At 42.5% G+C, this 12,364-nt stretch overlaps 1 protein-coding gene across 2 annotated transcripts in view; it reads left to right on the top strand.

The window, feature by feature from the left end:
- The window catches only part of slc1a9 (solute carrier family 1 member 9), a 40,235-nt gene extending 29,272 nt beyond the window's left edge, over positions 1-10,963 (top strand). For both annotated transcript variants that reach the window (XM_086091278.1, XM_086091287.1), the window contains 6 exons: positions 373-499; positions 3,115-3,348; positions 4,674-4,868; positions 7,347-7,481; positions 8,614-9,052; positions 10,232-10,963. In XM_086091278.1, the coding sequence (XP_085947404.1) occupies positions 373-499; positions 3,115-3,348; positions 4,674-4,868; positions 7,347-7,481; positions 8,614-9,052; positions 10,232-10,408 (1,307 nt within the window). In that variant the 3' untranslated portion in view covers positions 10,409-10,963. The remainder of the gene's footprint in view (positions 1-372; positions 500-3,114; positions 3,349-4,673; positions 4,869-7,346; positions 7,482-8,613; positions 9,053-10,231) is intronic.
- The last annotated feature ends 1,401 nt before the right edge of the window (positions 10,964-12,364 follow it).

Below are 12,364 nucleotides of genomic sequence, written 5' to 3'. Positions count from 1 at the left end.
TTAATATTACATTTGTGGAATTTTTTTATCCATCGGTGGGGGCGGCCATTTTGCCACTTGCTATTGACTGAAGACTCAGGCAATGACCAATCACAGCTCACCTGTTTTCTGAAGCTGATCTGCGATTGGTTGTTACCTGAGACCTGAGCAACATTGATGTCATCTTCAGTCGACAGCAAGTGGCAAAATGGCCGCCTCCTGAGATGGATAAAAACGGTCGGATTTTGCTACTTAACTCATATTCCACTCACGCAATATTAAACAGAATAACATATTTGGACTTGTGGGGCTGCAAGAACATGTTATTGTCAAAAAAAAAAGGGTTGACTTCCCCTTTAAATTGATGGAGGGTATTATTGTGTGTTGATTCAGGCTTGATCGGCTTTTTCATCACCTTTGGCATCTGCATGGGAAGGATGGGCGAACGCGGCAAAGTCATGTGCGACTTCTTCAACATCCTCAACGAGATCATCATGACCATGGTGTCCATGATCATGTGGTCAGTGTCTTGCTTTCGTTCCCTTTCTCTCTTTAGGGCCGAACTATTACTAAGTAAAAATAAAGGCTAACGTTGAAAGCAAATGTTGAAGCTAACTTTGGACATTGCTATTAGAGCTAGCATTAAATCCACACATAGCCCTGAATAAGAGGTGTCGACAAGTTTGGACTATATTTGGGAAAAAAAACATCTTTAAACAATTTGATTATTTTCCCACATTGTTCATTCTGACGCCACTTTTGCAAAAACGCCTCTGCTTTTGCTCACTTGAATCAGCGTCTGCATTATTTTGACATGCTGGAGATAGCGCACATAGCGGCTGCTGACAGTGACGGACGGAGAAGGCAAGGGAAGACACAGTGGACGCACTGTGGGAACCCGGCATCGGCGGGGGGGCGGGTGAGGAAGTGTGTCGGTGTGAAGGATGTGGACAGATGGGATCCTGGACTCTGTGGTATGCACACATGCTGGGGGAGTAGGAGCAATGTTGACTTCTCCCGCGGGAGACGACGTGGAACATCTCCACAATGTCAGTCGAGGTGGCAAAATTACTCGCACTCTGTACTTGAGTAGGATTACAGATAGATCTTTACTTGTGAAAAAAAATAAAGGATGGGTAAAAGTAGAACATCTTAAGTCCGTTACATGGGCTATAAAAAGTCAACACCCCCTTGTTCAAATGTCAGGTTTTTGTCATGTAGAAAATGAGACAAGGCTATATTGTTTTAAAACATTTTCCACCATTTTACCTATAATCTGTACAACCTAAAGAAAAAAAGAAAAATCTTTTCGAAAAAGGGAAGTAAAAAATAAACAACTGAGATCATGTGATTGCACAAGTGTACACACCCTCTTATAAATGGAGTGGCTGGTTTCAGAATGGACCAATCACATTCAAATTCATGTTAAATGGGAGTCAGCACACAACTGCCACAGTTTTAAGTTTCCTAACTAAAGTTCAGCTGTTCTAGAAGGCTTTTCCTGCGATGACAGCCACAGTCGCCAATACACTTTCAGCCATTTATTGAATGGAAGAGTCTGTCAAACACAAAGAAACACTTATAAGGAGCTGCTGTAGGCCGCTACTCGCGTACAAACACTCACACTGAAGGACAGTAACTGGCCAACAATTCATTCAGTAATTATACATTATGAATCTATTTCCTGTCTTTATGTTGTTGTTTTTTACTATGTTTTTTTATGTGTTGTCAAAGTTAAAGCATTAACTGATTAATTAATCACAAAAAAAATATTGCCTTAATCATGAATTAACGCAGATTAATCGCATTATTATTTTTGACCAAAGATGATCCGTTAGCGTGACAGCAGATGGCTACGTTTAAGGTAGCACAGGATGTTTGAGCAATAAAAATAATTACGTGCATTAAAGTAAAGCATTTAATAAATATTTGCGTATGACATTCAGAATATTTGCTCATGTCCAAATATTGGGGTCATTTTCCCCCCATTTTAAATTATGCAAGTAATTAATTGATTGGAAAAAGAGGAGGATAAGCGTTTGCAGTGGATCAAAAAATGTTGAAGACGTCCTCTTAACATTAAATGTCAAATAATTAACACGTAACCGGTGCTCTTCAAATTTGGCGAGAAAGAAATATTGATAAAAAAGCCCTTTTTTAGTGATTAATTGTGATTAATCAAAATTCTATGATGTGATTAATCTGATTAAAAATTTGTTAAATTTGACAGCTCTACTTTTTATACATTATACTTTATTAAATGCATAAATTGTCATGTGAATACAATTTATGCATTTTTAGATCCCTTCCAAAAAATGCACAAATCAGCAAAAAATTAATGCACCTCTAAAAAGGTTTATAATTGCCTTTAGATGGCGGGAAAGAACTGCATGAAGCTCCTCAACTCACTTTCTTAGCACCAAGATGCCAAAAGATGGTGATTAATTATAATGGAGGATGCGTCCCCAAATAAAATCTGCAAAATAGGTGAATCCGCACATAGTCAATGACTTGTAAGTCAAGGTACCGCTGTATTTGTACATTGGTACTTTGTACCACTGCAATCGTGAATCGTGACATAGAAGCAACAGAAAGAAGACGAAGAACGTGGTGGCGGTGAAAAAAAAAACTGTCCTTGTGCAGCTGGTCACCAGAGGAAGCGTGCATGTTCGCATCACTCGTGCTGTGTAAACACATTAGCCAGCAGCTAAACACAGAGGCCAGTGTATACAAAAACGCGCAGTCTACGAGGAAGACATCCATCAGTGTGCACGCGGCACGCTCCGTAAAAACAACCGCGACTGGACGCCGACGTCGGAACGCAGAGAAGAAGCAACTGGATGGGAATCTGAGATGTCAGTTGAAATGAAGGTTGATGCCATGCCCACGTTGAATACAAGCATGTTTTTCTACTGGTAGAATTGACAGCGGACGAAATACCAGTAAACAAACAAGCAAGCTAGCTAGCTTGTTTGTTTACCTAACATTACTAAATGACTTTCCTAACTTACTTACTGAACTCACTTACTTACTTAACTATAGCATACCTTGGCTTGTAGTATCTCCACCAAGGCCTAACAAACAACTCCCTGACTACGAACTGATGTCCGAGATTGGAAATCGTCATTTTTGCAGGTACTCCCCGGTGGGCATCGCCTCGCTGATCGCGGGCAAGATCGCAGCCATCGGGAACCTGGAGATTGTGGCGCGGCAGCTGGGCATGTATATGGTGACCGTCATCGTGGGCCTGATGATTCACGGTGGCCTCATCCTACCCGCCATCTTTTTCGCCATCACCCGCAAGAGCCCCTTCACCTTCTATTCGGGCATCTTCCAGGCATGGATCACCGCGCTGGGCACGGCCAGTAGGTGAGAAGGATGAGCTACAGTAAAATAGCAGCGTATGCATGCATGTCATGCGTACCTACAATTGTTTTATTGGGAAAATTCTTTTTACTTCTAATTCATGTATCCATCCATCCATTGTCTGAATAACTTGCGTGCTGGAACCTATCCCGGCAGTAGGTGGGGTACACCTGAACTGGTTGCCCGCCAATTGCAGGGCACAACAATCATTCACACTCACAATCACACTTAGGGGCAAGTTAGAGTGTTCACTTCATCTGCCATGCATGTTTTTTTGGGGAATGTGGGAGGAAACCCACAAAAGTACAGGGAGAGCATGCAAAGTCCACTCAGGAAGGGACTGGATCTCACGACAGCTGCACTGGGAGTCAGGCGTGCTAACTTGACGTCCCAAAATGAATTAACTACATATTTGCATATTATTCTGCATACAAAATCAGGAAATGTCCAGAAAGTACAATTGTTGATTTGGGATTTTGTTATTTACAGTAATGATATTAACCAATTACCTAATGTCATAAGCACAGCATTCGTTTAATATGTGTAGCCTACATTTTACACCGTTAATGTTAATCTAATAATTCATTATGGTATTATAAAATAATTCTATTAAAATCAATGCATTCATTATTTAATAAACACATTTAGAAACTGTTCATCAAATGCTTTATTTTGCAATTAATTTTATGTACAATAAATCAGCCAAGCAATTATTCAATGAGATAAATGAATAAATACATGTAATACAATTATAATAATGAATTCAACCATTTATTTAACTATTGTATTTAATATTTTTTATGTAATAAAATGCAATGGTTTTAATTGTAAATAAGATTTGTTTTGTAAAAAATAACCAATTTTATCTGGCCATTAGGCTCAAATAAATAGGTGGATAATTATACTACCATGATCTAACACAAATGATTATACAATTTTAAAATATCTTACAAATTTTGACAAATGTGGCCCCTGAGACCAAAAATGTGCCATTCCCGGAACAACAAACAAAGGGGAGTCCAGTAGCTTCAAATGCGAAGCAACTGTTATTTTGGCACATGACTTGAGTCCAAATGGGAAATCCTATCAAGGTCTCCTCTAATTATATTACGACCCCAGCTTAGCCCCACCCGGGAATCAAATTCCTCTAATACATGCGCGGGACCCCCAGCGTGGCCGAGACCAGCTGTCGGGAGGAGGCTGCAGGCTTCCGCTCACGTTTCCGCATTATTTGGTCTCCATGCCAATCTCTGCCCCCCACCCTCTGTCCTCACCTCCACACGTCACCACCTGTCTGCTTATTTTCTGTCCGCCGTGTTAATATTCAGCGCCGGGACCTTGCCTGTGACGTTCCGCTGCCTGGAGGAGAATTTGAAGATTGACAAACGCGTGACCCGCTTCGTGCTGCCCATCGGCGCCACCATCAACATGGATGGCACGGCGCTCTACGAGGCCGTGGCGGCCATCTTCATCGCACAGATGAACGACATCACGTTGGACGGCGGCCAGATCATCACTGTCAGGTCAGGGTAAACAAAAAAAAAACTGCTCCCAGGAACGGCCCTCCCCGCACACATATGATATGTTTCATCACTTACAATTGGTTGACTGTACTGTTTATTGTACAGTATTTCACAAAATGGGATACAAAAACATCATCATCATCATCATCATCATAATAATAATAATAATAATAATAATAATAGTACTAGTAGTAGTAGTAAATAAAATCTACAATTTAGAAAAACATAATGTACTGGATTTATAAATAGGCTCTTTATATTATAGTATATACTATACTATACAGTATATGGTCAGGGTTTTTATTGCAGGACATTACTGTAAAAATAATACTGTTAGGTATTGTGAAATGCTGGTAATTTTTTTACAGTGTACTATACTAATTTAAGTAAATTCATTCTTATTACTCGGTCAGTTTTTATGATTCGCTTCTGGTTAAAAGCATAAAAGCAAATGTTTGATGATATAATTTGATAATAATAATAATAATAATAAATGATACTTATTGTTTGGTTTATAATTTATAATACAGTGATACAAAAAAACAAGAGCACACAAGGCTGAACTCTGTGAAGGCTTTGATCATATTTCATTCATGTGCAGATTGTTTTAATGGGAACATCAACCCTGTCATGGAACATTTCTGCTTTATATTAAGAATGATGTACAAAACAAAGCTACAGCAATAACAATATAACCTCTCTGGCAGATGTAATGCATTTCAAAGCACTGTACTACATGTAGAAATGTCCATCCATCCATCCATCTTCTTAAACCGCGTATTCCTCACAAGGGTCGCGGGGGTGCTGGAGCCTATCCCAGCTGGCTTCGGGCAGAAGGCGGGGTACACCCTAAACTGGTTGCCAGCCAATCCAGGGCACACAAAGACCAACAACCATTCACACTCACAATCACACCTAGGGACAATTTAGAGTGTTCATTTAACCTTCTGTGCATGTCTTTGGAATGTGGCAGGAAACCGGAGAACCCGCGAAAACCCACACATGAAATGTGACAAATTTAATTATCCAAATGTTTCCTTGTTTTCCTTAGGATCCTAGCAGCACTGTTTGGATGCTGTGCGTGTGTTTCACATTTGCATATAATAGATTCCTGGCGGAGGTCTTGGCCGTTCCAGCGACTTGCACTCGCTGACGAGTGATTCTTTTCTGTACAAGCTTTGTAGTCTGTGGTTTGTCAGCCTCGCATGGTGAAATAATACCAACATTTTACTGGCCCCCGCATCTGTCTGCAGTTAAGTCGCTTTTTTAAACCAGCCTGCTTTCATGTCACTAAAATTCACATCTCGACGATAGCGGTAGGTCACATTGACTCACGGGTCCCTTGGGAGCTCGTCGGCGTTGTCAGGGTTGATGTATGGAGATGAACATACGAGCAGTCTACTTGTTCATTCCTCGTTCGCGCAGTTTCAAAGTGATGGCAAACATTCGTCTGGAGATGGAGCGGTCGCGGTTGCCCCGACAAATGATTCTCAGTGTGTGTGCAAGTATTTGATCAATGACAGCGTGACCGCCGAGTCTAACCTCTAAATATTGTATTGTCTCTTGGGGCCGAGAGATGGTCGTAAATATGCGACACATTGCTGACTATCAGCTTCGCAGATGTAGAATGCTGTTGTCCATAAATATGGGAGCAGACACTGAAGAAAGAAAAATATGATAAAATTGCAAAGTACGTAAAAAGAGGCTTCAAAATCATGAAAAATCGATCCGTTCTCTCAACTTTTGAATACTGTGAGCAGGTGTGTTGAATGCACTGCAACCTCCCCCGGATGTCAGTATTACAACCTGGAAGTCTTTGGTCGCTCTTCCTCGCTTGTCATCATGGTGTTCTAATGCGGCCTCGCCAGCGCAAAAGCCCTGTCCGCACATTGGCTATCACGTCGGACTTGAAAATATATATATATATTTACCTCACTCTTACTATCTTCTTTCTGTGACTTGCGTGCACTCATCGTCAAAGTCTGGGCTTCCCTGCTAAAGCTGCTGCCCCCGCAACCCGACCCCGGATAAGCATTAGATGATGGATGGATGGATGTTGTTGAACAGCTAAGAGGGGTCCTTGTGCCAGTATTTACGGAAGTAGTCACAGTAGTTATAACGGCACGATAATCTCCTTCCTAAATCCGCTATGGTTCGTAGCACTGTACGTTTTACTTTTCTGCCACTGGCACTGCTGTCTTTCTTTGGGCCCATGACAACGAAAATTGTCGTGGAAAAATCAAAATGCACTCGCGAATGTACGGAGCACCTCCGGGAGTATTCTCCCGCTCTGACTGGAAATGAGCAACGTGAAGAAGACAGCAGTAAAGAATCATAAGTCCGCTTTAAGAATGGGCTCGAGAAAGAAAATCCAAGTTCATGGTACTCTACAAAGTTTCTTAGGGTCTAAAAAGTGACTGGAGGTGCAGTTGTAGCCATACTGTTTGTCCTTGACGCGATTGTCCTTTCTCAACCCAGCATGACGGCGACTCTGGCCAGCGTGGGAGCGGCCAGTATCCCAAGCGCCGGATTGGTCACCATGCTGCTGATCCTGACGGCCGTGGGCCTCCCCACACAGGACATCAGTCTGCTCATCGCCGTCGACTGGCTACTGTGAGTTCAAAAGGGGTTTAGCGGGTTGGTGTCATTAATGAGGAGGAAGCTGTTTGTCCACCCATTAGAGGTGTGGGGGACTTGAGTCACAGCCTTGACTCAACTCTGGCTGGGGTCACCGAACTTAAGACTTGGGTCTTGTTTGGCTAAAACTTGTCAAAGACTTGACTTGACTTTGGTATGGTCTTCGTGAGACCTGACTTGACAAGTCTTACCAAGTTGTGAAACTCAAAGAGTCATGACAACTACAACATCTAACTTCATTCGCCTCTGTAAAACCCACAAAACCTGTCTTTGTGCTACATTAATTGAGTAGACAATCAAGTAATCATCAGTCTGAGTCCATGATTGTGAATGTGTTAGAACAGCTACAGATGCTGATATATGTTGTAATTGATGGGCATTATATGATTTATCTCGAGACTTGCCCAACTAATGACTTGACTCAACTTGGTTGAAATTGAATGGGGACGTCACTTGACTTGCTTGCCATAGTAACTTGGGACCTGAAGGTTAAAGGTGTAGTCCGAAGGATCAGTTTTGGCCTGCCAGGGACGTTTCTGGGTGGAGACTAAACCTTTTCCTTCTTGTCAAGCCGTGTGTCCTGTGTCTTGTCTGCATATGCAAGTTCGGGTGTGTGAACCCCCGCTCCTGATTGATGGACTGGTTTCATGCTCGTTCCAGGTTGGCTGCCGTCCTCGGCTTCCTCGAGCGTCAATTTTGAATGTTGTGTGCAGCAACGGAAAAATGTCAGACGGTACCTTTAAAGACTTGAGACTTCCTTCTGACTTATGTCAGACATATATGACTTACTCCCACCTCTGGGGATTTGGATCCAACCAGCAAACCTCCTGGTGTTGTACAGATCAATATGGTGTTTTGGGAGTGGTTTACTTGAAACACTCTGCTGTCCATTGGTTGGTCATTGGGCATATGGAGATGTAGGTTTTCGCCAAGTAAAGATACTGAGTGCAAAGTGACTAAGCAAGATTGGATGACTTGTTTAATTTACCCAAGTAATAACTTAAAAAATCTAGAAGGGACTATTGGATTTTTGTGACTGTAACTTAGGACTTTGAAGCTTAAGACTTGAGACTTATTGTACTTATGACTCACTCCCTCTACCATTCAGCGACCGGATGCGCACCTCCATCAATGTTGTTGGCGACTCGTTCGGTGCCGGCATTGTGGACCACTTGTCCAAAGCGGAGCTCCAGGAAATAGACGCGGCCGAAATGCAAATGCTCCCGGTGGAAGAGGAACTGGATTTCATCCCGCCACCGCCCATCCTGACCGAGATGGACATGGGGGACCCGCTCAGGCCCCCCGAGCTGCCTCCCCGTTCGCCCAGACCTCCCAAGCAGAACCACCACGGCCACGTCCTGTCCCAGTCCCACTCGGTCACCTACTCTCCGTCCCGTTCTATCCGCTCCCCTTCGCCGCGCTCTATCCGTTCACCCTCCCCGCGTTCCGTGTGCTCCCACTCCCCTCGGCCTTTCCGCGCCCACTCGCCTCGCCTCCTCTGCAGGACGGAGCCGGGCTACTGCGCCCTGCCCAGCCACGACAACCAGGTAAGAGCATGCTCTGTGCTTCCCGTAATGGTTCAGTGTCATTTTACATGGCTTTGGAATTGTACATCTAAGTTCTAAGTAGATGACACTTTAAAAGGTATTTAAGTAAATAGGTGGGTAGATAGTAAGTAGTGCGATTGTTGGGTAAATTAGTAGATGGATTGGTTAAGTTGTCCGTAGCTGAATGGTAGTTATGGAGGCAGAGTTGATTGATATATTTTTGGTTTGTTGGTAAGTACTTAAGATAGTTGGTCGATACTGTCAGGTGGGTAGGTAAGTGGACTGGTAGGTATGTTGAAGGGTAGGTGGTCAGATGGGAAGGTGAGTACACTCTAAAAACAGGTCAGAGGTAACCCAATTATGGATAAAAAATGGACCGATCCACTTTATGGGTCAATTTGACCCAACTCTCTAGGTTGTTTTATACAAAATGAACCAATTTTTTCACCCAAGTAAAGGATCTGACCAATATTTATGAGTTGTTTTACGCTGAAAACCCCATTTCTTGACTCAAAATTGGGTCAAATCGACTCAAGTAGAGGATCGGTCCATTTTGTGACCCATAGTTAGGTTATTTTTGACCCAACTCTTTTTAGAGTGTAGGTAGTTTGGTTGGTGTAGCAAGTCTCGTGACATGGGTGGGTCAGTGAAATCGATTTTAGTTTATAAACGTAGCTAGAGTGTTGGGTTGGTAGATAAATTGTTGGGTAGGTAGGTCAGTTGTTAGGTAGGTAATATTATATATAGATGGGTTGGTACCGGGTAGGTAGGTTGATAGATAGATGATACTTCAAAAGTTGGTAGGTAGTTAAGTAGCTGGGTAAGTTGGTCAGTTGCTGGGAAGCTAGATGGCTTGGTCGAGGAGGGAATAGTTAGATAGGTAGATAGGGTCGATACAGCAGATGTCGGGAGGTATGTTGTTGGGTAGGTTGACAGTTAGCTCGATGGATGGGTAGATAGGTAGGCACTTGGGTGGATTGGTGGTAGGCATATTGGTATGCTGCATGCTATAGGTACATAGATGGTAGGTAGATTTTTGGTAGATATGTTGTTGGGTATATAGATAGAGTAGTAAGTAGCATAAACTGTAAATAAGAAGCTAGCTAGATAGAAAAGATTCAAGTGTGACATATTTGTCAAACAGTTAACCTGCCTGGAATGACGTGTTTGTGTGTGTAGCTCCCCACCCTGCCACGCTGCTACCGGGACCGCGACCGTCTGCACCGAGAGAGCGAGACGGAGGAGGAGGAAGAGCGAGAACGAGAGCGCGTCCTGGGCGAAGCCAGCGACGGCGAGGAGAGCGACGACACTGCGTACGACCGGCGGCATGTCATCCAACCGTGCGACCTACCGTGAAGACAACTAACGCCCACTTGTTTCAATTCATGTATTGTTACAATCAAAACACTTCTCATTTGATGCTAAAATTATTAAATTAATTTATCTCTCACTGTTTTTGATTCCTCTTTTTGAAAGCATAAAGCTCATTCTTGAAAGCTGTGTTTTCCATCAGGCAGCTGTTAGTGTCGCGTCAGTCAACCCTACACCAAGCAACACTGTTTGGTCCAGTTTGGTATGAAATGGGGAAAGGTTCTCCATACTGAACCGGTTCTAGACCCTGAAGCTGATACCAAAATGGCAGAACAAGTGTCCTCCATTTTGTTTCACCTTCAACAAGACTGCCTGGTGAAAACGTGGCGTCTCACTTATGGCGTTTGTTGACTCATTGTTGCCAAAATACATGAGCCGCAGTTTTTTGTTGTTGCTTCGCATTGAGACTTTTAGTTTGTTTTTATCTCGTTGATCTGGAACGCGCAACTCCCACATCCCAACTCGACGTGACAGGTCTTTTGTGTGTGTTTGTGTGTGTGTCCACGTGTATGTGTGTGCGCAATAAAAAACCCTCCGAGAGTTCCTTTAAGAGTAGCGTTTTCTTTTTACTTTCTGTGGGAGGATTTGCTGTGCAAAAGAGGGTCACACGTCACAGATAAAGATGAAGGAAAAAAAATACAAAGAAATGACTGGACAAACACACACATAGTCACGCACACCATTGATGAGACAAAGATACACGTATCAACACACTTAATCCTCTCAAAGAAGATGGAGCGATGGTAGATGGGTGGGGGCGGCAGATGGCCAGAAAGACGTCAATCCTTCTCATTCTTCCCAGACAGCATAAGAGCGCTGGATGATTGCGTTGTAGGCCTGATGTGTGTGTGCGCGTGTGTTTATTTGTTTGCTTGCGTGTGTGTTGTCAAGTGAGGTGGAGGTGAAAGTTTGATGATGCTCTGACGCATGTTATTCAACTTTGGCACAGTCGTGCGCTAATCTGGCAGGTAGCGCGTCACCATGACGATGCACAACGGAAAATGACACACAAAAGTAGGTTTGTGTGTGCATGTGTGTACAAGTGTGTGGTATTGCTGTCATTGTCATTTACAGGAAAAAAAGACGGTAAAGAGAAGCAAGGCGGAGGCAATTGTTTGGTGTGTACACTGGATGGATAGGATAGGTAAGGATATACTGTAGTTCTCTAGATGATAGGAAGGTAGTAGATTGTAGGAGAGGTGGATTGGTGCGGAAAGTAGATATAGCTAAGGCAAGGTACATGTATTTATACAGCACATTTCATACACAAGGTAACTCAATATGCTTCACAATTTAAACATACTAAAAGAGTATACAGTGCATGGACAATAAAAAAGAAATTGGGGGGGATTTCAAATGCTTTAAAATACCTTAATTTCAGTATGTTAACTGATAGGTAGGTATGTTGAAGGAAGTTAGCCAGATGGTTGAAGTGTGTAGGGTAGAAGGTGGGTACATTGATAGGTGTGTAGGTAGGTAGATTGAGGAGTTAATAGTTAAGTCTATATAGGTACGTATGCTGATTGATTGTTGGATAGGTAGCTTGGTTGGTAGATAAAAAGGTGTATGAATATATAAATACAGTAAATCGTTAGGGAGGTTGTCGATTTGTAGATAGATAGATGGTGTAGGTAATAGTGGTGCAACGGATCATAAAAGTCACGGTTCGAATCACAGATTTGAGTCACGGATCGGATCGTTTTTAGGATCAGCAACAACAACAAAAAAATATATATATATTTATTTTGTCAAATGCTTTCCCCATTATTACTATTATTATTTTAAAAGAAAGATCAATTCAAAATGTCTAATATAGCCGTTTAGGATTTAGGAACACAACTTTAGTGCAATATGAGGCAACCTTATTTTATACATGGTCCATGTGTAAAATTAAGTGCAATTTAAGGCACATTGCCTTCCTTTAAACTTGGAGAGTCAATT

Source organism: Leptonotus elevatus, chromosome 1 (genome assembly GCF_054856555.1).
Source record: "Leptonotus elevatus isolate MCC_2025b chromosome 1, RoL_Lele_1.0, whole genome shotgun sequence".
Taxonomy (NCBI): domain Eukaryota; kingdom Metazoa; phylum Chordata; class Actinopteri; order Syngnathiformes; family Syngnathidae; genus Leptonotus; species Leptonotus elevatus.
The sequence above is the reverse complement of the archived record's forward strand: the minus strand, read 5'-3'. Positions and strand labels throughout refer to the sequence as shown.